The following is a 26,053-nucleotide window of genomic DNA, read 5'->3' as shown; positions in this document are numbered from 1 at the left end:
TTTTGTAACCCAACCGGGACAAGACCCATCATTTCTTCATTTGTGACACACTGGGAACTCTGAAATGCCAGAATTTTACTGACAAATGACCTTTTACACCTACCACAGCTATCAAACAGTTGGCTTAGACTTAATCAAATCTCAGTCTCAGTCCAGGATTAGACAGATGCGTAACGTATTCCCTACAGCTTTACTCCTTTCTCTTCATTTTCATGCTAGCTGTTTGGTTTGCTTTGTATTTTTTTCCAAGTTCACAAACTTTATTGAAGTTGTTATGGAAAAAATAAATTTATTATTCAACATACTCAATTTTTTCAAAATGGAATGATCCTCTTTTTCTTTTGCTTTTTTTTTTTTTTTGTTTTCATTTACAACTGGTTTCATTCAGTTTGATTGGTTTTATCTTTTCTATTTATAACCAGCACCAAAAAGAAAATTACCATGGATACAGTACATATGCAAATCAGCTAATGGAAAAACATATACATTTCACTCTGTAATGAAAAACTTAAATGATATTATTGCCATGGAGAATATATCCCTGTATTATAATAAAATACCAAGCAATAATCGACTGCTAAGATTCTTTTCCACCAACAAAAAAAAGCACCATACATGAGATAGTGAGAATCTACACTCAATAACACAATTGTGCAACTAGAAATGTACAGTACTTTAGTAACAGTACAGAGTATTGTTTACAATATGGAAACACCACCACTGTAATCAAAAGAGCGTCCATCTCTTACGAACAACTAAAACAAGTATTGTCGTAGATACACTGAAACAAACAGCTTTCTTTTCACCAGTATGGAGTAGCTGAGGGCAGAGCAGAGCTGTAAATTCATAGAAAAGCTCCTTTAAATGATACAAAACAGAAGTGCAGGAGTATCGAATAGAATTAAACTTTTTATTATTATTGTTTTTCTGGCTATTAAAAAATGGGAAAGTTGTCACTATACGAAGTAAGAGAATGTAATAAATGGAGCTGTGTTGTGCCATCAGTTTTTAATTCATGTTGATTTCTAATTACTAAAAAAAAAAAAAAAGTAGATGCACGCTAATCTGTGGGCTGTGAGAGCAACTGAGGTGGTTTTTTCAGTGCTCAGACATTTAAAAGAATTCCTTGTAAATTCCTGGTTCCTTAGGTAGGACCCAGAACTTGGACCCAGATGTCCAGGACCTAGCATACTGGGACAGGCCACAGGTCTAACTAGCCTAGCATCCTGTCTGGACAGTGGCCAGTAGTGAATTATTAGTGAAAAATATAAGAATTAAAATCCTTCCTCTCCTACGCGCCTTTCTAGGAGGCCACCTTTTGCCTAGAGAGGCTGACAGATAGCACCGGAAGGAAAAATGACCCCTGCTATTTGGAAGCACCTTTGATTCCCATTAGTAATAAACACACATGCTACTCTTGCAAGATAACAGAGAAGCCCGATGGCAAATCCTTGAACAGCCCAACTGCAGTGTTAGCAATGCCAAAAATGATCAGCAAGGGAGTGGTGTTTGATGGGGCCAGGGCACTTCATGGGCAAACGTCGCCCATTAAAAGAAGAACAGTAAACTCCAAACCGATTAAATTGCATAACTGAACATCACGGTGGTATTGCCTGAATCTTCCCTGTCACCTCTGCCAGCAACATTTTCCATCGATTACTTGCTAAGTAGTTACACAACGTCTGCGGTGGGGCTACAGAGCGGGAATAACAGAAGAAGAAGGTCTGATCCTGACGATAAGATGCCAAAAGAACATCCAGTATAACAAAAAAATGAGTTGGAATCATTTCCCTGATAGAGAAAATCATCTGGGGCATTGGGAAGCAGATCTGTTTGAGACAGGCACTTGAGAAAAAACGTGTGTGCAAATGTGCCTTTGTGCATACAGGCCAGCCCTTGCGTGCATGCGCAGTTCTTTGCACCGATAAACACAGATGCGAACGTGAAGCCCACGCAGTGTTCGTCTGCTGATGAACATTAGCTCCCTGTGCTTGAAAATCTTAGCCCTTAATAAAATGCTGGTGAGTTATTCCAGTGAGGTCCTAGATATTGAAAGGGTTGTAATAAGGAAGAAAAAGTTGCTTTAAAGATACATTGGGTACTAAGAGTCTTCATCCCTCCTTGCACTGGGAAAAAGAGACAACAGCAACAAAGACAACTTGAGAACGGGTGTGAGCTGCAATCCAGACTGGCCCAGGGGCTGGGGGCAGTAGCTGGGCTTAGTTCTGCACTCATGTCCAAGAATAAAACAGTAACGCGCAGTTCTAGAGCGAGTACAAAGCTGCAATTCATCCAAACGCCTCTGTTCGTATCGTGAACTGTAACTTAACCACTGCACAACTGGCCTTGGACCCTGGCAAGGGAAATGATATGTGTTGGAGCAAGATACGACAGGGAGACATCGATCTGTACGACTAACGGAGGGGACAAACCCTGCCCTGGGCAGAGCTCCTGTTTCAAGTCTCACATCTCAGAGAGGAGCTGGGTTTAAAGTGCAGAGACGTGGAAGAGTATCATATACGCAGCACTTGCGAAGTGCTGATAGCACCAATCTGATAGCACCAAACCCGATAGCACCGCGAAAGAAAGACAGGAAGCATTACAATACAGTGAGTAAAATCCTAACCCTTTCTGAAGGCAAAGGAAGTCTAAGCCTTACGGCTTCAACAAGCTCAAGATTACACTTTGAACGTCTTGTGTCCCTGACTTCTGGCTCAAAAGGCTACACAACCTCCGATGCAGACAAGCGCCAGGAGATGGGAAACAACTGTTCTTCTCTCCACTCCATCCTTCACACAAAGGTTGTTCCAAATCCTGTTTCTGTACCAACCTTATCCAATTTCATGGTCATCTTAAAAAAATCAACCCATGCAGTCTCATCATCTGCTTGACTTCTAAAACCTGCTGAAAGATCAGGCCACGCAGTCCCTCAGTGAGCTCTACTGAATGAAATGATTTCTGGCTTCTCCCATCTCATGCAAATGGTTCTTGCTTAAAAATAACTATCTACTGCTGTTAATAAGCTTCCACTTCATTAAGCTCAGAGAAAAATTAGGTTTCATAAAAGAAACTATATTATTCTGGGGAAAAGAGAGAGGATTGTTTTTAAAATTAGAAAGAGCAGCAGTCCCTATTAATTGCTCTAAAAAAAATACGACTTGGAATGTTGGCTATAATTGCACTGAGTTTTCTGCAGGAATTTCAGAGATGTCCATCCACTGCTATCAGTTTTCACAAGCTTTTACAGCCAATTCTCTCTTTAAATTAAGCCTTTAATTTATGTGTGTGCCTCCAAGCCCACTCCACAGTGGGATAACTGCTGGGAGTTGAAAACATCAGATAAAAGGCAAGATTAAAAGCTTAAGTAATGTCTCTACCTTTGCTGAATTATTTTGCCAGAGGCCTTCCTCCACGGAGGTACCCATAACCTTAGTCACTGTAATCACTTTGCAACTCTTGTCCTTTTCTTTAATGGTAGCAAGCCATCCAGTGGCTGGTGATGTAATATATTAAAGTAAAAAGCATTAATGACAAATGTAAGGATGTCAAAAGACGATAAAATGATTGGCTCCTTGAGATGACTCTTTCTGTTTGTTTTTTTAATGTGGATGAGCGGATTACTTTGGTATCCAGTCTGTAGAATTAGTTTCAAGTCTTATTAGGTATGCTTTGGGATCCACCACATTGTAGCAACTCATGAAGTTCCAGTACGCAGACTTACTAGTCCGTGATTTACATACAAACAGCTGTAATACCCTAAGAAGTAGCACAGGTTCATTAACTCTTCTGCTGCATCTTGTTTGCATAAAAGTCTCTGCAAGTCTGGCAACAGCGCTGATACCACCGCATGTCTTGGCACAGATTCTTCTCCCGGATCACCCTGCAGTACACTGTCCACTGGTCTCCTGTGCACTTGTACGTGAGAGCAGCTTTGGACAAGAAAAGAAAGGAGAAACTAGCAAATTAGCCAGAGAATAGCATTGCAGGCGTGATCAAAATCACTGCACACAAGGGAAGAAAGGGCCGGTGTCGTTGCCAGCACCAGAGATCAGTTGATGTTCTTTCTACCGAAATATCAGGCTCTTGGAAGTGCCTCCTGCAAGGGTGGGAGCACAAGCCTCCTCACGTTGTACCTATTGTGTCTCAGTGATAAACAGGCCTAGATGAAAAAAACTTCTAAAGCACTGGCCTGGATTTAAGCACATGAACACCCCCCAGCAGTCAATGGGAAGCTGCGTGCTCCCAGGGACAGTGCTTTGCTAAGGTGTGCTTCCATGAGCAGCCACCATCATCATCCTCTCGCTGGAAATCGTTTGTACAGAGGAGCAAAATTCAACCCAGTGATAAATGTAAAGCTAAATTAATAGGAAGTAAAAAATAATACTAAAGTAGCAAAACCAGTAGGACAACATTAACAATTGGGAGGGGGGCCTGGATGGCCGGAACGCCCTCAGACTGACAGAAGTTTTGGGCAGGAGGGAAAGCAGCAAGAAGGCAGTTGCTGAATTTGTTGACAATATCATTAAAGGGTCACATGTGCTTTTATAAAAAAAAAGTAATAGTAGCAAACCTGTAAACTTGACAAAAATGCACACATACTGTGAGTGCTTTCTATGGTATGTGATTTCTAAATTGTATACATACATTCTTACAAATGCTGTGGTAATCGGGAAATCTTCTAAATGAACATTGTGGCCTCTGAGGTTGGGAAGAAATGGTTTAATTAAAGAACAGATGCTGACTCTGCAGCATCTTGAGTCCCTTGTTCCTCATCTCTGCTGGATGAAAGCGGGAAAGGCTCTCATCCTGTATTTAGCTTTGCTTTTCAGTGCCAAGCACCAGAAAATGATGGCAGCAAAACTGGCAGGAATGTTTATCACTGAAGTTTCATTCAGTTGGACAGGAAGTAAAACTTTGACAAAACCTGATGAAATGAAGTTGCACTGTCCCAGGAAAAAAAGGAACATGAAGCCAATTTTTAAAAAATTGATTGTGAAAAAAAAAAAATGAGTGGAACAGATGATCCTAAACAAGGGGAGGGTAAGAGCTATTTCTGAGTCTGCCAGCAGTGGAGAGGCTTTTCCAGAGCTGAGACCTGCAGCACATCCCACTAGCTATGGTCCCACCAGGCACAGTGTTTAGAGAACACTGATGTAGCTGAATAAATTACAAGAACATTTGAGATAGAGCTTATGAATCTGAGATGAGAGACTTTATATGATAGAAAGACACAAAGCCACAAACAAGGCTCTGGTATTTTAGAGGTCCAAGGTGCCTCACAAGTTGCGCAGTAAGACAGGAAGCATGTCTAGGAAGCAACATGGGTCACTCCAACACATTTAGATACTTCTGAAAATGCTGCCGAGGATGAAAAACATCCTGGATGCAGACAAGGCAGCACAGGTTTTGTAGACCACTGGAATCTTTTTCTGTATAATTTTTTTTGGTGAGGCTTCCATTGCAGAAAACAGAAAATTTTGTTTAAAGATAATCCAATGAGAATTTGTTTATAAGCAAGCAGAGCAAAACATTCAATGATACATCTTTCTGCTAATATCAAATATCATTGTTTCTGGCCCTGGTGATTCCAAGCCCAGTTTAGAGACAAAAGCATCCCAAATTACTTGCAGATTACTTTCAGCAGGGACTTGAGCTCCTCAGTCTTCGAAACACGTGAGCTTTTTATTGCTTTGTCCTAAAATGTGAATTAGGATGGATTTCTTGTCTCATCACTGTATCAAGGGCTTACTTCTCAAATGAAATGTTTTCCTTCCACTGTGCTCTTAGTGCTAAAATATCTGGGAAGTACTCTCATATGTTCTTAAACAAAAGAGGTTAGAGGCTCCTCAGTGTGACTGCGTTTGCAAGAATAAAATTTCCCATATTCTTTGAAACATCTGTTAAACTTTTGGGAAACAAATTTCAGTTCAGAAGCTTCAAGTCCCATTCTAGTTTAAATGTTATTTAATCCTGGACAGTGCTATTAGAAAACGGTTCCCTATTACTTAGCAGCTCAGCCTTTTCATGTGTATTAGAGGGGTTTTAGTCTCCAAGACCGGCTCTGCTGAGAGAGTGGAGGCTGTTCTCCCTGGTAAGCTCTTAGCAGCATTGTTTATAGCCCAGCTTCTTGTACGGAAAAGTAATGGGAGGCACGGAGGAGGCTGTGTCAGTGCAGCTGACGGCTTAGTTGAGCTTCATCTTACTGGTGATGATGTGTGAAACGTAAAGAAACCAGCTTCGTTCTTGGAGCTGTGGCTGAACACACAGGGCTGAAGTTTGGAAAAAAATATTTTTATCCCCATATAAACTGAGCAAATATGGCATGGAAAATCATGGATTCTCACAATTTTGTATTAACAGAAGCATTCTTAACTGAAGCCATTTCTTAAATACAGCATGAAGGTGTTTTGGGAAACAGATGGCTGATCACCATATTCTCATCTCAGCCAGCTACACAGGGGATGCAGGCAAGGTGAGGAGAAGGACGGTGACAGAAAATCAAAGGGTTCACAGAAAAAGTCTGGACACTCTCTCACCTCCCTGGGCAAATTAATTCATCAAACAACATTTTTGTGGCAGCAAATGAAAAGGAAAAAAAAAACCCAAACAGCGATGCTCTACTTGTCAAGGTCATGTCCTTTTCTTGGGGCACAGATGAACAAATTACCATCCCTTACACTCACCACAGCGAAAGCAGGGTGTGAAGCTGTTTGTGAGAAAGATATGCCTGTCAGCTCCCTCACCTCTGTGATCAATAAATCAATCAATCAATCACCCACCACTTGTGTGCTCCTTTTGGTCTCTCAGGTCTATCCACTGCTAAGCACTCCAGCTTGGGCAAAGTCAGGGATTGATGGATAAAAGAGGACCTATCCACACTAGACCTTTAGTCTAGCGGCTGATCAGGGGGCTCTCTCCTAATTTCTGGCCCTGAGCAATCATCTGAAGCCCCAGTTTTATCACACAGGGCACACTGGGACCCTGGGCTTTGTCTGGTCCTTTGCAGGTGACATCTTCCCCCCAACACCCGTCACTCACCAAGTCTGGGCGAGGTAATTGTGTTGACGTTTATCTTCTCATTGCAGACTTCTTGGTGGCACTGCCTGTAGGCCGCTGGCTTGGACAGGACAGGGCACTCATTGCCGTGGCGCCCGGTGACTTTGTGCATACACTGGACCACGCGTGACTGGAGACCCTTCCCACAGGTTGAGGAGCACTGGAGGAGAGAAGGCAGTGAGACATGGTCCAAGTACAGCAGCTTCAAAATCACAAATCACACACCCACATACACCAGAAAAGTCACTGCCAGAGCTGAAGCATGCAGCAAATTGGCAGCTCACTACAGCACTGAGGAGTCAATAACAGGGGCATCGTGTCAGCCAGGGACCCTTCATACAGCTGTTGCATTTGTCCATGACGATTTTGCAGCTTCAGGGACTGCTGTGAGCAGAGGAACTGTCCTGGCATGAAGAAGGAAGCTGTTGTCTCTCTGAGTCCACCTACACTGGCTGTTCCTGTGGATGCCCAGGAGGTTCAAGCAGGCAGAGATGCAATTCCCACCACCAGCCACAAAGAGGCAAAGCTGGAAAGCGTATACCGTTTAATTATGGATGAGCAGCTTCCGCCTCCCTCTCCCTGAGTGACCCAGTGGCACTGGTTGCTTGGTTTAAGAGCCCTCTCCGAGAGCAGGATGGTCTAACAAGGCCTCCTCCACAGACAAGACGACCACTGCCAGGCACTGATATAAAACAAACCCAAGAATTATAGCAGAGGCAGGCGGCTCCTACCGCATGCCCAGACCTCTAGAGAAGTTCCAGTATATGGGAGAACACTCAAGTATTCACTCTCCTCCATCCCTGCTAACTGTCTGGCACTTATCTGTCCTCCTGGGAGCAATTGCAAATTGTACTCCCTGAGTTTTGGTTTCTGTTAGCCAGGAGGCCCAGCCTGTTTATATGCTCTCTGTTGTCATACAACTGGAGTCCCCGCCTCTCCCTCCCTCTTCCTCTGGCCCAGTCGCTTGTGATTTACAATGTCCTACTTGCACGCTGTTCAACTTTAATAACGCAAACACAGTGAGCACAGTGAGGTGCACCAGCTGGAGTTAATAAAAGAACCTTGTATTTAAAATAAAGAAACAATGGGTTGCAGGACTTTGGTAAGATTCCTATTTCTGCTAAAGCCACACACAAGCAAACGATGAGGGAGAGGAGGAGGTGAGGGAAAACTCAGGAGATATAATTAGGACGATGTCAAAAAGATCGTGTTTTCTGTCCTCTGCTGTTTCTGAACACAGTCAGGGCAGTGGAGCTCTCTTCCTGAAAACCAGTATCACCTCAGAGAGGTAATTCTTAAAAACAGCATGCCAAACATCAGAGAAGCTCAAAAGCTGAGCACCACTAAAGTTGGACTGAAGTCCAAGTATGAAGGATGTGTATGCAGTGCGGATGTTTGTAAGACTAGGATGGAGAAGAACACATGGGTCTGTGTAGATCTCCACCTCTCCCATCTATGGGGGAGAGCACAGCAAAGCTGTGGCCATTTTGTTCCGGAAATATCACAGGAAACCCCTACTGCTTCTCAAAGACCATCTGATACAAGAAGTATAGATTTATTTTGAGCCGGAGCACAGGGAGCTTTTCCTTCCCATGGGAATCACTGAAAGGTCTGATAAAAGATGGCCCCAGATGCACTCTACTAGTAGTTGCATATATTTGGCTTCTTTTATCAAAATCTTTAATGTCCAGGGCTAACAGTTCTTGGGTAGTATGAAGACTGATCTGCAGAGACTTCAGCTCTCACATGAATGTCTAAGGTGGAGGGGAATATTGCCAGTCACTTGACTGGAGAAAATTTTTATGCAATTGATGAACCAAAAGGATGAAGCAGGAAAAAAGAGCAGAGCAAAAAGTGGAGTTTTGTGCTGTGCAGAAAGGCTGAGAGAGCTGGGGCTGTTCAGCCTGGAGAAGAGAAGGCTCTGAGGACACCTTATAGAGGCCTTCCAGTACCTAAAGGGGGCTGATAGGAAAAATGGGGACAGGCTCTTCAGGAGGGCCTGTTGTGATAGGACCAGGGGTGATGGCCTTTAAAGGTCCCTTCCAACCCCAACCATTCTATGATTTTGTGATTCTATGTACAATAGAGCTGATGGAGTCCTGCTTCAGACAACCTAATGTAGAAATACAGAATGTGAACTCTTTATTCCTGGGTAGGAGGAGCTGTAGGATCAGTGAAGCCTACTGTCAAAAATAACAATGACCATCTAATTTTCTTTTTTAAGTCACTCACATTAATGACCGTTCATTAAACAGGTTTCTTGTATTCGGTGTGCTCACCAAATTTGTATTTGCTTTTCTCTTAATTTTTTCCCCATATTCCAGCTGCTCTTTTTTCCCGTTCTTTCTCCCAGCGCCTTTCTGTAGGACTGAACGTCTCCATTCAGAACTATCTCTGCCTCAGATCCCTGCCGGACTTTGCCACTACGCCATCCTGGTGCGCAGTTTGCCTCTCTGTTTCCAGGTATGGACTCACCAATTCCAGGACCTGATTATTATATTCTGAAGGTAGCACTCATGCTATATTAAAATTTTGCATGTATTTTGGAACTTCTGTTTTAAAAATAAATAATTGAGTTTTTTTCCTTTACATCCTTATTTCAGTTTAGGGTCAACACACTAGTTTATGACAGATTTTTGGCACTTAAGATTTTCAGATGTTGAATTTACATCAAAATTTGATCACTATCTATGAAACCTCAACAATGGTTACGGTATTTAGGACTACGCTGAACGAGCCCTTCCCTTGCACGCCCTACAGTGAGCTATTCCAAAAAGCAAGTGTTAAAGTCCCTTATTTAAAACCTTTTCATAATTGAGCTTCTGCAGTGAGATGTAGGCATTTCTTTAGTCTTGAGTGTCCCTCTGCTCCTCCCCAGCACTGTGTGCCCTCAGTGACTTCTACCAGTCCGGAAGCCAGTAAGGCACGGCCATTACATTTGGATTTAAAGTCAACATTTTTTATCCTGACAAATGCAGCTAATAGGCCCTTCCACTTCACCAGTCATACACAACCTCTAATCCTCAGGATTTCAATGGCACTTTTAGTCTTCAGAGTGCTTTACTGATCTCAACCCTCACAAAAGTCTTTGCGAGAGGAGCGAATTGCACATCCTTTTTACAAACAGAATAGCTGTTACCACACAGCATAAAATAACCCATCCAGGCCATGTGGTTCCTTCACGTGATTGTAGTATAGCCAGTCTGAAACCTCTGTCTCTGGCTTTTAGGCACTCCCTGGGCTTACAAATGCTCTTAACAGAGAGGAAAAAAAAATTAAAAAAGGAAAGAAATAAAAAAGCATTTTTCTCACAAGGTGAATAAGGCTTTCAGATACCCGTATACAAACACTCACCTGCCTTTTTCTGTGTTCCTGCATTTGTTAACCAGCAAGGAGGGCAAGCAATGAAACTTTTTCCACAGACACTGCCAACTCCAGTCCTTAGACAAATAACAGAAGAGCTTTTGCCCGAAGCACTTTTATTCCTTCTCCTGGGAGACTGGGATCATCACCTATGCTACGCAATTAGTTTTTCACAGCCAGGAAGACAGATTTTAACATCTTCCTTGAACTCTTTTGGGCTTGGCAGGTAAAGGAAGGTTGGACATCTGGCTTATTTTAAGACAAAATTTTCAACTCTGTACTTGGATAGCCTCTTTCCTAGGAATTTCAATAGGAAACAGGAATAGATACAAAATACATACAAAGGGGGAATTGTTACTCGTGCTGCACTATGAAGAGAGGACATCATTAAAAGAGGCATAAAAATCAAACTCCAACTGGATAGCAAATTCCCATAAATACCTTCCCTCCTGCTCTGGACAGTTAAATGCATTGCTACAGTCTCTCTGCTCCCAAATATTTATGAAGCAAGCAGGCATATCCACAGAACAATTTTCAGGGCTAGATTCACTCTCTGCTCCCTGATACAGGACCCTCAGGCTCAGACACAGGTTATGAGGTGTCTGAGCAAGGAAAGGTGCTGGTGGTCTTCTTGCAAATCAAGGAACTTCCAGTTGCCAGAGAGAGCGTATCGCTGGTGGCAGAGTGTGGGCTGCAGGGGCAAAAGTACCAGTACAGCCCAGCACCCGATCCAGCTTCTGGCTACAGTTCCACCATGCAGAACGCTGTGATGCTCCGGAGCTGCACGGTGGAGTTGTGCCGATCGTATTCACAATGCTGCTGATGGACACTGGACTTTTTGGGCAAATATTGAGTTCTTACACTGCTATTAACAAACATACTCTGAAAATCGGAAAAGCCCTTACAAGCACTGATGTAACTCTCAAGATGCACACGTGTTTTCATGCCATGATGGAGTAAAGTGATCTGTGAATGCGGAGGACTGGTTTTGGAACCTGGTTCAGAGCTGCGTGGACCTCTGCCTGCCACCTGAGCTGCTACGCAAGGACGGAGAGAAAACACACAAGGAACTTGCCCACTCTGGGAAGCTGGGGACTCGGAGAAGTGGTTGAATAGAGATGCCGGTGTCAAATAAAGAAGTGTGTTTTTCCTTCCACCCAGCATTGACAGTGATATCATTATCAGAAAAATGCGTAAGCAAAATGCGTGTAGTTTAGCCATAATGCAGTAAAGCAACAATGTAGCCATTGTAAATTGGAAATCCACCCACATGCATAGATCAAAGGATTGTTCAACACTGTAAAAAAGAGAGGGTTAATGAACAGTTCCAAAAAGTGAACCTAATGAGAGCCCTTGTAACTTCCAGTTCAAACGCCGCTTGAGAAAGCAAAAGGAATACAAAAATGCCTCCTTTCACATTCTTTGGCAGTAACATGCAAGCCAGTGGGGATATCCAGAAGGAAATAAACTCACAAATTGTCAAGGCAGCAGCTGCATTCATCAGCTTAAAGAAGATTTACTCACTGAAAAACTCCAGCCTTAAGACCAGGCTATGATTTTTCAACTGGAATGCTATTTCCACCTTAGGATACTGATATGAAAGCTTGAAATCCACCAAAGGTGCTGACAGATGTCTAATTGCTTTGAAAGCAAATGCCTCGGGAGAATATCAGGTATTAAAATAGAATGAATTTACAGTAAGTGCTGAGATATGTCAGGGACTTCATCAACTCCTGATCTACAAAAGACAGCCAGAGAAATAGAGAGGAGTAAGAATGAATGAAGCCAGGGCAGAGCAGCTGGAGGAACACATAAGAGACCAGTCCAAAGGAGCCCTGTGTGGAGGCTTAATGGGGACAGGAAAAGCTACAGATTTACCACTCCAGAGGACAGGCTGTGGTCTGTTCAGGATTGAATGGGATACCAAAGTATTGCTTATGCCTTAGCTGAGGGCTGCTGGCTAGGCAGGGATGCATTCAGATCACGTGGCACCTTTAAAAATGTCACTTTTCTAACTTCTAAGAGATGTTAGTCTCTTGTAAGAGACTTGCTTTTTCCAGCAGAAGGTCATAGCATCCCTTCAGCCAGTCCGGAACAAACTCCAATATTCAGAAGGCTGATCAGATCAGTTCAACTCTTCAACAGATCAGTTGGAGGGAGATACAGTTCAAGATGACTGCCATAACTAAGCTGAAGGCAAGATGATTTTTTCTTTATTCATCAGCCTGCAGTCATCTGATGTTTAAAGTTACTGCCTTGTCCCCGATTTGCTGACAGCTGCCGAAGCCAAGGATAACACTATGGCTAAAGCTCCAATATTCAGAGGCAGTCATGCTTTACTGACTTCAGAGTTCAAGTATTCCGAGGCGTTAGGATAGGGTAGAGCGCTTTCCTCCCCGGGGGTCTTATTTCTTGCTTCTATGAAAGTCAGAAAGAAAGCAAGACAAGTTCCTATTAATAACATTCAAATACAGCATGTGATATGAATGACAACCGTCCTGTAATTGCCCCGTTCCTGAGACCTTAACAGTATACATGTGTGTGCTGTGAAAGTCAGTGCTCCGCACACCTTAACGTCAGACTTGTTATGAGTATCACTTAATTTAAACTCTATAGTTCTAGCTGAAAAGCAGCACGCAATATGCTTTCATAAACACCAGGTTAACTTTCACCATGGCATCATGTTAAAGAAAGAAATTTCTGTCTCTTCGCTGATAAGATCTAATTAGCCCAAAGCAAACTGTAAGCTGTTTTACAAGCTTCCTTGTTCTTTCTTTCTTTTTTTCTTTTTTTTTTTCTTCTTTTTGAACCCCAGATCTGTAGAGAGAACATATCTGGTCTTGCTTAGAACAATCTTTCATTTGTAAACCTTTGTGAAATGACTGATCTGTTTAATTTAGCCAAGAAAAATGCATACCCTTCTGACTCAGTATGGGAAGAAACAATAAATTATAGCAGAAAATGCCCATGGCTGATGTGACAGTATCTTAGAAGGAAAAGAGAGAGGCAATCTTTGCAAACTGCCTACAGCTGTGCTTTCAAACTGCATGACCCTAAGGAACAAGACCTGACCAGTACATCCAGCACGTCTCACTGCATAATTAAGCTTGACTTTGCTATTCTGAAAAGTTCCATTGTGTGCAGGGAGTTCAGAGATTAAGAACTGAATGCATGAATATTCTGGGCAGTGACAGTGCCCCTGAGTACTTGTGCGATGCAGCCCAGGTGGATGCTAATGGGGAAATGTCATTTAATTCATTATACCTATCAGCTAGAATGTGCTTCTCACAAGCTTTCAAACTGGATTTCAAGAACAGGAACAAGCAGAGATGTGAAATGATACGGTACTCCCCACAGGGTGCCATATTCCAGCATGCCACCTGTAGCACATGTGACGTTTTGATCTGTGGCGGGTACAGAGTGGAGATACTCCATAGCTTATTCCACCTGAAAAGCTGCAGGGAAATTACGCTGAAAAACACCTTATGCAAATGGCATAAGCAAGCTAATTTTAAGCAAACTAGATAGTAAGGGACAACTATGTAACCATGGGACCACATAACTCAGCTGAGGCTGACTGCTTGAGATCTTACCCTGCTTCTACAGCAGTGTGTGCTGCCCTGCTGAGCAGGGGTTGATGGGCTACGCGAGCTAGAGCCCCACAGACTCCTGTTGCAGACTTAGCCTGAAAGAACATCTTTGGCACTGAAGTTCCACTGAACACAGCTATTAGTTTTTCATCAGTTAATGACCAATTCTACCTAAATGCAATTTATTTTAAAAAGTAATTAAACTAAGGGCTCCATTAGGATTACTTAACTTCAGCAAGAGGCTGCTCATCTCTGTCATCTCAGTCCTGCCTGAACATTGCAGCCCTGAGGAGAAGGACTTGGGAGTGCTGGTGGATGAGAAGCTTAACACGAGCAGGCAATGCGCCCTTGCGGCCCAGAAGGCCAACCGCATCCTGGGCTGCATCAAGAGGAGCTTGGCCAGCAGGTCGAGGGAGGTGATTCTCTCCCTCTACTCTGCCCTGGTGAGACCCCACCTGGACTACTGTGTCCAGTTCTGGAGCCCCCAACACAAGAAGGACATGGACCAGTTGGAGAAGGTCCAGAGGAGGGCCACGAAGATGATAAAAGGGCTGGAGCACCTCTCCTATGAGGACAGGCTGAGAGAGTTGGGGCTGTTCAGCCTGGAGAAGAGGAGGCTCCGGGGAGACCTGATAGCGGTCTTCCAGTACCTCAAGGGGGCCTACAAGAAAGATGGGGAAAGGCTGTTTAGTAGGGCCTGTTGCGATAGGACGAGAGGTAATGGTTTTAAAATAGAGGGGGGTAGATTTAGATTAGAAATTAGGAAAAAATTTTTACGATGCGGGTTATAGAACACTGGCACAGGTTGCCCAGAAAGGTGGTGGAGGCCCCATCCCTGGAAACGTTCAAGGCCAGGTTGGCTGAGGCTCTGAGCAACCTGATCTGGTTGGAGATGTCCCTGCTCCTTGCAGGGGGGTTGGACTAGATGACCTTTGAAGGTCCCTTCCAACCCTAACCATTCTATGATTCTATGATTCTCCAGACAGGGAGCTACTCAGCTTTGAAATGCGTGATGCTGAACGAACACCACATTTCATCTCTTTGCACAGTCAAACAAGGGATCGTCAGCAGGCTGATACCAATTGCTATTCAAAGATGTTCTGGAAGATTGTCACCTTAATGCCTCAGTATCTCAACAGGCTATCGGAAAGACTGCAAGATTATAGCAGTCCCTGCATATTGTGTGCCGTAAGGATTCAAAGGGCAAAAACCTCTTCAGATGAGTAGTACAAATTTTAAATGGTGAATTAGCTACTCTTCATATTTCTAAAAATATGATTCTAGACACTGTAACATCTCAAAGTTACTCACAGAAAACTAAAGCCAATATTTGAACAGGCTTCTCTTTCATGCTTTCTTCTTTTTCACGCAAAAGAAAAAAAAAGAGTAAAACAGTCATGATGGAATTCCATTTCCAATTCACTGATCTTAGTGGGAGGCTTTAATTCTCCACTGGGGGAAAAAAAAAAAAGCACTTAATGAACTAGGCTTTCAAATAAAAAATATCAAAATGGAAAAGTTATTCTTCCAATTAATAGGATCACTGGAGGCTGTATTGGAACATGAGACAATACCACTGTGACAGAACGTGCTCCACTTCAAACAAAACATTGATTAATGTGGCCTTTTTGCAGCACATTTTCCTTTACTAAGGAACCATCAAAATAATTGGTATGATGGATGTTCCCAGAAACTCCAGCAAGTTGTCGTGCAAACAAGGAGCAGTCATTGCCTCAAAGGCATGAGCAGGAGTTTCGGCAGCTTACGCTCCCCTGGCCAGCCAGCACTGTAGTCAGCATCTCCTCACTGTCCATGCCTAGGTTGCCAACTACAGCTGCATGGACTGGGGCTGGCAGGTAGCACAAGTCTAGATAGAGCCTCAACCTCATTTTAGTGCCATTGTACAAGATTCACACCTCTGACCACAGCTAAAGACATTTCACAGACAGGGGGAGAGAAAATCAAAGAAAAAAAGGGGTGGGATTCATCTTACCAAACTGCACTAGCTCTGTTTACATTCTCTTTGCAGTCAGCAGAGACCACCACTTCAAAAGGCAAGTCAGCCTTTACTAAGTGAAGGAGATAAAACTACTGCCTGGAGCTGCCTGTCTTAAAATGACCATAAACGGAGCCTAACAACTATCTCAAACACGGCACGTACCTGTCAGATGGCCAGGACTCAGTGATGGGCATTTAATGAAGTGATGGACCCATGACCATACAGAAGTCTGTAGCTAATATGAGCTGAACTTAAATGAACTTCCCTTTCTTTCCTAAAATGCTTATTTCCAGTGGAGGTATGAAAACTGTATTTCTAAGCTTGTCCACAACAGAGCGATCAGCTCTACCTGGTGGTGCGAGGCAGTAGAAGGACCTTGGGCTGAGCTTTAAGCAGCTGAAGGTGACAGATTTGTGAAACGGCAGCAGGAACATGGAAATGTCTCCCCTCGTGTCTCCTCTTCTGAGGCTTTTACTTCAGTGATCCAAGCCTTTTTCTCAGAATCCTTAAGTTTGTGGAATAAAAACACGAAGGGAACAGTAGAAGCTCCAGCGAGCCCTGCACTGACAGTGAAGATGACAAAAAAAATTACCAATAGCCTTGGAGCTCTGTCATATGTAAACTCCAAGCCGTGTGCCAGAATCTTCATTTTATGTTGAAATCCTTAACTAACTGAAGTCACTGGGAGTTGGCCACTGACTTTGGTGGGTCAGTGATTTGGCCCACGGTATTATAAACAAAATTGGTTTCCCTGCAGCTGAAGAGAGGAGTGGTTTCTGCTCTGTAAAACAAACACTAGCTTTGTCTCACACAGAAATCTGTTTTATTCCATGCATTTCCTCAACGGACGTTAAACTAAAGGTGATGGTTTTAGCTCATCATGATTCAAAAGTGTAACCATTCTACTTCAAAAATGCAGAGCAATGGCTTTCCATCTTCCTTTCTAAAGGGCTGTATGAAATTTTTACTGGGATACTGGGAACAACTTTCCCAAACTGGAGAGGGTCCCTGGCTGTTATAACCAATTTTCGGCCATTTGTTCTCATCCTCTGTAGCGAGGGGTATTTTAAGATTCGCTGTTGGCAAGAAAGGCTGTGGTTTGCACATCAGTGACCAAGCGCCAGAGGAACAAACCATGGGGAACCACAACTACCAGTACAACTTAGAGCAGTCCATCGAGGCAGCAACTAGGCTTAGGACACTCTGATGCTCTGGCTTCTGGTCACGTCTAGGACCAGAAAAGCAGAGGGTTTGAATATTAAAGCTTCTTGGGTCCTCTCCTGTCAAATCCAGCTTTATCACCTTCAGGAGAACAATTGATTTGCATCAGTGAGACCTGCAGACAGTCTTGCAACATCAGTTTCTAGCTACAGTGCAGAATCCACACGAGCTGCCATAAATCATGAAGTTGTTTGCTGAGCCAAAGCAAGTACAAGGCAGGAAAGGGTCTGTCAGCTGTGATGTGCAAATGCAGTCTCAAGTGACCATCCCTCCTGCGGAGTTTTCTCTCAGTTCAACAAGAAAAGTTATTTTCTCCAAGGTAGAAGAAGATGAACTCAGTTATGACCTTTATGAAGAATTAACAAGTTGTCCATAGTTTATAATAAACAGATGGTGGGTCAAGCCATGAATTTGTAATGAATGTTAGAACAAAAGACACTTTGCTTCTATATTTACAACAGCTTTGTATATACCTCTCAAACCACAGCTGTCCTTGATTTCCTCTTCTTATCATGTAAAGTGAATTAATCATTAAAAGTGAGGCATATAGAGGATTTTGTTGATGTTCCCAAACATTTGGAACTCAGAAAACATGCCTTCCTGGCACTGGAAGACTGTAGAATATTTCTGGAAAAAAAAACCCAAACCAACCCTAACATGTTTTTTTGGTGTACTGCAAGGCTAGGGGCTTTATCTCTTAGAAAATATAATCTACTGTAATCCTGCCAAAGCAATTAATTTGCAATTACAGAATCCTTGTTACCACCCATTGTGATGAATGACTGCTGATCTTCAGTATGAAACACCTCAGTGTCTGGCACAAACCCAGTATTTTTCTTATAGGAAATTAGATTTTTTTCTTCCCTATTGTTAATATTCTCCTGGGATGAGAACCCGTAAGAAAGAAATTGGGATCTATTGATGTTCAGGGAGGGCAGGTGGCTATAGGCAATTTTTCAGATGTGCTTTATCACTGTTGACACTGTTTGGCAACATGAACATTGTTTAACATCACCCTTTGCCCAGATGATCCTTACTAGTGCTTCCCAGTTTCTGGAGTCTACAATCCTTCTGAATCCAGTGAACATTGTGCCAGCTGGTTATACGAGATATAAAGTGGTCAAAAAGATTTCTTCTCTACTTTCTCTTCTAGCTGAAGCCCAGCTTCACATGACATATATTTCTGCTTTCACCTGAGAGCAGGAATCTGCGGTGGTTCCTACACGCGACCCAAAGATCTTGCGCAGCCCAGCAGGCCAGATTCTGCTCTGCACAGCATTGGCATAAGCCTGCATTAACCTAAGTGGCTGAATTAATCTGGATTTACACTAAGGTAAGATATCCGACCCACTGTGCTGAGTGAGATCCTTGGCTTGCGGCCAGCGGCTCGTAGGGAAGAATGAAAGACGGTTACCCTGGATTTACATTGGGTTATCTAAGATTAATACAGGCCTTAATATTTACAGAGCAGATAGTGTAACTGCAGAGAAAAAAATATGGCAAAGCCAATATATGACAAGGCTTCTATGTATCTTTCTTCTTCTAAAAATCTTTTCATTGGGCTATGTAATATAATAGGTTAATGAGCTAAATTGTTGCCTGAGGGACAAAAGTTGCATGTTTAAACTTCTGCCCACAAAGCTGAAACTGCGCCCTTGTGAAAGTCAGCACTAACAACGGAGCTAGCGCATCCTGCTTGTAATCCTACCTTCCTTGATATAGTATCAGTTAAAAGGAGAATAGTGGAAAAAAAAAGAAACTGGGAACCCTGAACCATTCTGTGCTATTGGCTCAAAATACCACGCTTCAGTCACAGGACAGAAATAGAGTATGTCGAGGCATAGAAAATAATGAAACAATTAAGTAAAACTGGAAATGAAGAAAAATCCATAAAAACCTTGTGGAGAATTGCCCCTGCTATATAATCTTGCCTCTTCAGTTACACCCTAGAAGAGTCCAAAAGCCAACTGGAGAAAAGGAACTAAAAAAATACAGCCTTTGCCTGTTCATTTGCACCTGAGAGCTTTCCCTGCTACGTTATCGCTGGAGCAGGAGGGAGAGAGCTGAGGACACAGGGGGACCCTTGGGCAGCTAAAAAGCGGTTCCTCATGCTGCTCACCAAGCCTGCATCTCCCTGCAGCGGGCCAGCAGTGCACCCCATCGTCTGGGACACGCGTTTTCCACTGTGGGAGTCACGGCAGGCTGCAGCGCAGGGCCGCGGTCCCACGGCCGATCCCTTCAAATCAGGCTGGAGCAGGCCAAGGGTACGGACTCAGGCTGCGCGTCCCAGAGTCACACACATTCTGTTCACCAGCCGCCTGCTTTCTTCACAGAAACTTAATTCTTGACATGAAGTTTGTCAGCAAAATACAATTCATCCTGAAAGAACGAACTACTGTCTTGCTAACGCATCGAGAGGCGTATTTTCAGCAGCCGAGGAGTCCGAGGCAAGTGCTGGGGAACTGAGAAACGGATGTTCGTTCTTTTGACTTGCACAACTACCAAAAAAATGTAAAAATGTTTCCAGGGCTAGAACATTTAACAGCTCAGATTTCAAACAAGGAGGGACTATTTCAAAGTAGAAAAGAGCGTATGAGATGTTTGTTTCTTTAACTGAATGCAAATTGGATGTGGAATTTCCTTTTGGAAGAAACAATTGAATGGGAGATGGCTTGGATTCCCATTTGTATATTGCATCATACATAAAAAGGGATGATATAATGAACTGCAATTCTGAAGAATCCAGGCAACAATAAAAAAATTATTTCAGGTTAACACCTTCAGTGGATCTCTTGCTGTGCTGTGCAATCTACCTTTCTCCTAGGTTTGAAGACTCTCAGGCCAGGAACAGTTTGGTTATGTAACTCATAACACCGATGCTAAAAATAATAATGATATCCCTTTGAGACAAGGGGTTCTAAAGAGAAGCTGCAGTAGTGCAGAGAAGCTGGAAGTTTACTAGCAGTGGTAATGGAGGTCACACGTGGTTACTAGTAACACAACAATTCTGTCTTCAGAATTACAGTCGACACTCTGTTAATCTCAAGCACTGGACTAACAAAGGTAACTTCAAAGATATTTAAAATAACTTTACAGACCTTGCCCTGTGTGTTTGCAAAGTGAACTAGATATATCAGTTCCTCATGCAACACTTGACACATGCTGCAAATACAGCAGGAATATACAAATATCACAGCCAAGACTGCTTGCTAGATCTGCTCAGTTAGCTCCAAACGCTCCACAGCTATAATACGCAGTAAGGACCGTCTGCTAACAACCCTAACAAAAAATGGAAAAGAATTCCTCTTCTTCAGAGGGTGGACAGACAATGGCTGCGACATCACTACTAAGGCCGGCAGACGAGGTTTTGGCTGGTAGGTGCTGATCAGCGTGGCCATGCCTCCAGCCCTCACTTCTTCTACACAGAAGCAGATCCGGGGTCTGAGAACGTAAAACCACAGCTGGTCTGGCATAGACTTGGAGCTTTTACTGCTGCACCTTCTGAATGCAGGATCTAGGATCTTACATAGGATAACCATGTCCATCGCTGTCAGACGTGAGGTGAGTTACTTACATAGGGCTGGGAGCTCCTTAGGGAAGTGATCTGTCTTCTCATGCACAGAATCCATGTATGCTATGAATACTACTAATAGTATAAAAATAACAGTCTGCCATTACCACCCAAACAGCCTGTTCTACTTACAAGTTGTATCTGACTTGACTTTCTAAACGAGGTTTTGCCTCTTTCTTAGATGCCTTCCTGGTATCTTCAAACGATCTTGGTTTGGGAAATTAAGGACTGGAGGCCCAGTCACCATGCAAGCTGCTTGCATATAAAGCATCAAAGCCCCCTATTTTAATCTGTAATAATTGCTACCGTTAGTTAAATCTTGCTTCTCTGATGATTCTTAACAATAAGTAACAAATGTACAATGTATTAATTGCAAAATGTTGTTGCTTGTTCTGAGATCAATTTGTATGAACAGAAAAAGTTTCCATCTTAGTCAGCACAAAGCTCTCACAGCGCTTTTTACAGCACTGGCAACAACGGTTTTACAGTGGAATTTTACCCTGGAAGTATGAATTTTAAAGAGTTCACTATAATCTAACTGCCACAGACTTTGTGTTTCTCCTTCAAGGAGGAACTGTTTAAAGCCAGACAACATAAAAGAGGAGCTGCTGTAAAGGCTCCCCACCTAAGTCTAAGCCCTGCATTAAAGCTTCTGGATCCTCATGATGAAAATCCTTCACTCAGGATTTGTGAAGAATTGAATTCCACATCAAACATTTCAGCTATCTGGGTTTCTGGACAACACATTTTCTTCAAACAATTGTATCTACCCATACCCTTTTCTAGCAATCCAGTGGGGCCTTTTGCTTACCCCTCTACTCAGAGAATAAGAATCTAATTGTGTGATCTAAGTGTCCGGTCACAATTAACCAATATGTCTAGAATTTTAAATGCTCCAAGCGACTGAATCCAAGTCCAAGAACAACCTGCTGGACTTGCACAGGGTGGAATTCCTGGGAAGCAGAGAGCTGGCACGAGTTCTCTGCAGACAGAAGCAGGCCACATACGCAGCTTTCGTGCCCTTCCGCACAGGGAGGGTCCTGATCCAAAGTTAAGAACTGCAAATAGGTGATTTTGCACCGATCCTGTCCTGCGCACAGGCAGACACTAAATCCATCAACAACACTATTCTGACCAGCGTATGATCGCAGCCTTCCCAGCAGTGAGCCAACATCTTTATCAGATTGGAACCATTCAGACCATTCTGAACTTTCAATCCATGTCATCAGTGAATACACAATTATTTCATATTCCTCCCCACAAAGAGAATCCGGGTCAATTTGCATGCCAAAATGTTTTAAAATTCCACAAATAAATAAATAATGTTATTTCACCTGTTAACACACGGGTAGTGTTTGTTTTGGCCAGCTTGCACGGACTCTGTGTGCCAGGTTACGAATAAAATAATGTTCAATCCTCTAAACATTCTGCGATACAAATTCCTGGCTCAGCATAAATGCAGAGCTTTTGTATGTGGCAGGTTCTTAATGCATTCTCCAGCACTGACACCATTAAATTCACATATCTATGACAGAATATATCTATAAATATCTGTAATTCTTAATAGCAATGTAAAAAAAAAAGCAATTGCAGATAAGCCAATTTGCCCATGATGGGCCTCTGTTTCACTGGATTTTCCTTGCTGGAGTTTGGGTTTTTGGAAAGCAAAATGCAACTACTGTATCCCAGTGGTTTCTGCACATGCTGTACATTCTGCCTACACAAAGTAGGCTTTCTGTTTAAAGAACGGTACAGTTACAAAGATAAGATAAAACAAAACCGGAATATAATATTCCTGGGAAATTTTAGTTCTTTATGAAAACATGAAGTCAGTAACGTAAAGGATGCTTTACGAGCAACGTCGGCAAAGGCTGAGTTTCTCACACTGTCAGGCCTCCTTCCCAAGCAAAATTACCTGGTACTTTACGATCAGAATGCAAATACAGAGCAGACTCTGCTCTGGTTTAATCCACCGCATTCGGGAATTAATTCCACTGATGTCACTGGAGAAACTAGGTTCAGACAGGCCTCAGTGAAGGTGAAACCCAGCCCTGAGGAAGGGACTGATGGTTTTGGCTCCCTTTAAATCCATGCCTTTCTTTCATTTCAGGTGGTTGGAATAAGTCTAGGACTGGACTATGCTGTGTCAGTCTCAGATTATCATGAAATTCAGCTGCAGAGCTCTAGCCTTGCATGCGTGGCAATAAAATAAGGTACGGTTAGCCTCTGCATACAGGACCTGCAAGAGGCAGAGGAACAGAACTCAGCTGTGAATGCTCTGTTACCCTGTGTTTCTCTGTGAGTCTTCTAGGGCTTCCCCGTGCTTCCTCCCAGTAGTATTCACTTTAACAACAGTTCTCCCAAACCTTCAGATTTATCACTTGTGGGATAAGGAGACTGAGGTCCAGCTCTCTTCTCAGCTCCATATTGATGCTTTGAGGGAAACAAAACTCCCACCACAGCTCCCTTGTGAGATCTCCCTTCTTCTCAGTGACTACATTCCTAACTCGAAGCAAAAATATTTAACACATGTATACACTCAAGGAAACCAACCTTCTGCTATTTTCTTTTTAGCTTGTCCAGGCTGGGCATGGGACATCCCCTTAATTCCCTGCACTCCTGGAAGATACTGTTAATGAACTCTTTTCTCTAGAATTCAATTTGCTAGCCAGAACTGTTCAGAGTTTGCTTTTTGAAATACGGAAAGTCATTTCAGCATCATTTATAATGTAGCTTTTTGAGACCACGAGTCCACCTGTGGTAGGAATCTTGTGTAGGTTTTGCCTTTGGATGGTTAAGCTGTCAAGTAGTACTCACTTGGAATACACTTCTCTAAAACTTGCTGGGTCATATCAATAAGCCTGTGTTGTAATGTTTGGGTTACAAAAGGCATAAAGGGAAAGTTTAAATCCCAGCAAAGACTCCAGTCAAAACCAATTAAACCCTTCCTTTCCAAACATTTAAACTGCAAATTAACACAACACGGAAGCATAGCACGCTGAACATCTTTGCGCTTTGAAGGGAAATACCATGTAGTGCTCACTGTTACCTTAGACCAATCGCCCGTTTTCCATTCGTAACAGCCTGTGTGATCCTCACACTCTTCTTCATCTCTTGGCCTGGTGGCTGCATCACATTTGCCTTGAGAATTTGTGCACGTCACTGTCCTTTTCTGAATCCCCTTGCCACAGTCTGCCGAGCACTGCAAAACAACAGGTATTTGTTTTCTGTTACATTATGCCTAGAAATGGTAACTTTTATCTTGGTAATATGGTAAATTTTTTTTAAGGAAAAGCTGGGTTTATGAACACAGAGGAAAACTGATAACCCGTAAGATTTACCTGCAATAATCTAAGCCCCTTTCAAACATAAAAGAGTAATTTGAAAAGCACAACATCTGCTTGTGAAATATTTTACTTATGAAAAATGGCAATTCTGAAAACCAACCTTCTTTGAAAAACATCAGCTGGCATTTTGCTGGAATCGGTGTTACAGATGAAAAACCCCAGTACTCTAGTGTTTAAGAGCTCATAATTCCTACTGAAAAAGGAGACACTGAGATTTACAACACAGACCTGCCACATCCCTTGACGTATCACGGGAGTAACATGATGGTGATGAACGCATTTTAAAATCACAGTAGCATGAGACCACTGTTAGAAACACATTTCTGTGGTACAGTTTGTGCAGACCACGGCAAAGTCACAGTTCTCACACATGTTCTCACGTGAAACACATAGAGGACCTTCACTCTTTGTTTTGCCATATCTCATCACTACGTTAGTCCCAAAGAACTTCCAGTGTACGGAGGGAATAGCTGAGGAGAAGCATTGTTCAGTGAGCCACAGAGTTGAGATCAGCTTCCAACCACAGCCAGCAAGCTCACCACGGATATCAGCATGGATGAAAGACAGACTTCTCAACACCAAAAGCATAAGCACAGGCTGTTTGAAGTCCTCTAAGAAAGCAGTAGGCTGCTAGAGCTGCTAGAATCAGTTGTTGAAGGAAGACTTGGTTCAAGCATTTGGGAACGCTATGTGCGAGTGAGCACACAGTGTCCCCAGATGTTTTGGTGCCTGGGCACTGTGAAGGTAGCTTCTGAAGAGCAGGGACATCTGGTCACTCTGCCAATGGCTGGCTGGAAATTCTGTTTTATTGGAGAGTTTGTTTTGATTTCATTGACTGTACTAGGCAGGAAAAGGAAACTGGCATGAACTGAAACAGAATTTCTGTTTTCAATAACCAGTTGGGTAATGGAGTAACAGATCTGCCGATGCTGTCGCAGCCTCCTAAGTGCATGCCACTAAACAACAGAAGAGCTAGCCTCTCTGCTCTTCCTTTTCGTGCCACTGCAGTGGTTAAGAGTGAGAAATTTTCTTCGAGAGCCACTGGGGACAGGTGGGTGGAAAAATGATATATGTACCAACTGAGATAAAAACGAAGCTCCTCTAGCATGTCAAGTTCTCCCCTTCAGGGGATCAGCGTGGAATAGGCAGTTGATTTGACACTGAATAAATAGTGAAGATATGAGATATTCTGTGAGGTCTTTTGAACATATTCCAAGAGGCTTCTCCATCCAGGGGGTCTGTGCTGGAAACAAGCGTCAGCTTGATATAAATTACATCAAATGGACAAATCTCAGCATGCCTGTCTAACCGTCTTAAAAATACAATCCAGGCAGTTCTGACCTGCTGGCCTTGTTAAGGACATGAATGACAAGCGTTTATGAGCTGGCAAGCAAACAGACATGCCTTTAAATACTTCAGAGCACTACAAAGTGACTTCTTGAAAATCTGGGAAACCTTCCACTTAATTTACTATGTGCTGCTCACGGCGTGACCTCCTTACGGATGTAACATCTTTGTAACAAGCACAATTGTATAGTTCTGCTAGATAAGGGGAAGAGTTCTTCTAGGCTTTGTAGAATTCCAGAAACTGCTTTGCTGGACTCCTCAAAGCACAAGAGCTCCCTAAATGGTACCTAAAACCCAGGAATTTGCCCCAAGTTGTATAGACTTTCCCAAATTATATATCATTTTCCACGGTCCTCACGGTGGACTCCTCGGGGTTGCACTCATTCATCTCAAACTACAAAGCATATATAAAATTACATAAAATCTTTCAAATGGTCCAATTTACTCCAAGTAAATCAAACTGAAGTGGAAGTATTTTTCACAGTAGGAGAAATCTCTAGGTGGGTTTTACAAGCAAGTCTGGGAAAAACACCAACTGTTTGTTCTTCCCACAAGGTTT

General features: G+C 42.9%; 1 protein-coding gene across 3 annotated transcripts in view; it reads right to left on the bottom strand.

Annotated features, from left to right (window-relative positions):
• Positions 1–3,777: 3,777 nt before the first annotated feature.
• Positions 3,778–26,053, bottom strand: part of ADAMTS17 (ADAM metallopeptidase with thrombospondin type 1 motif 17) — a 187,130-nt gene continuing 164,854 nt past the window's right edge. For all 3 annotated transcript variants that reach the window (XM_086757388.1, XM_086757387.1, XM_086757389.1), the window contains 3 exons: positions 23,850–24,002; positions 7,039–7,216; positions 3,778–3,929 (listed from right to left, as the gene is read on the bottom strand). In XM_086757388.1, coding sequence (XP_086613514.1) covers positions 3,778–3,929; positions 7,039–7,216; positions 23,850–24,002 — 483 coding nt within the window. The remainder of the gene's footprint in view (positions 3,930–7,038; positions 7,217–23,849; positions 24,003–26,053) is intronic.

Source organism: Chlamydotis macqueenii, chromosome 12, assembly GCF_036417535.1.
Source record: "Chlamydotis macqueenii isolate bChlMac1 chromosome 12, bChlMac1.mat, whole genome shotgun sequence".
NCBI lineage: Eukaryota > Metazoa > Chordata > Aves > Otidiformes > Otididae > Chlamydotis > Chlamydotis macqueenii.
The sequence above is the reverse complement of the archived record's forward strand: the minus strand, read 5'-3'. Positions and strand labels throughout refer to the sequence as shown.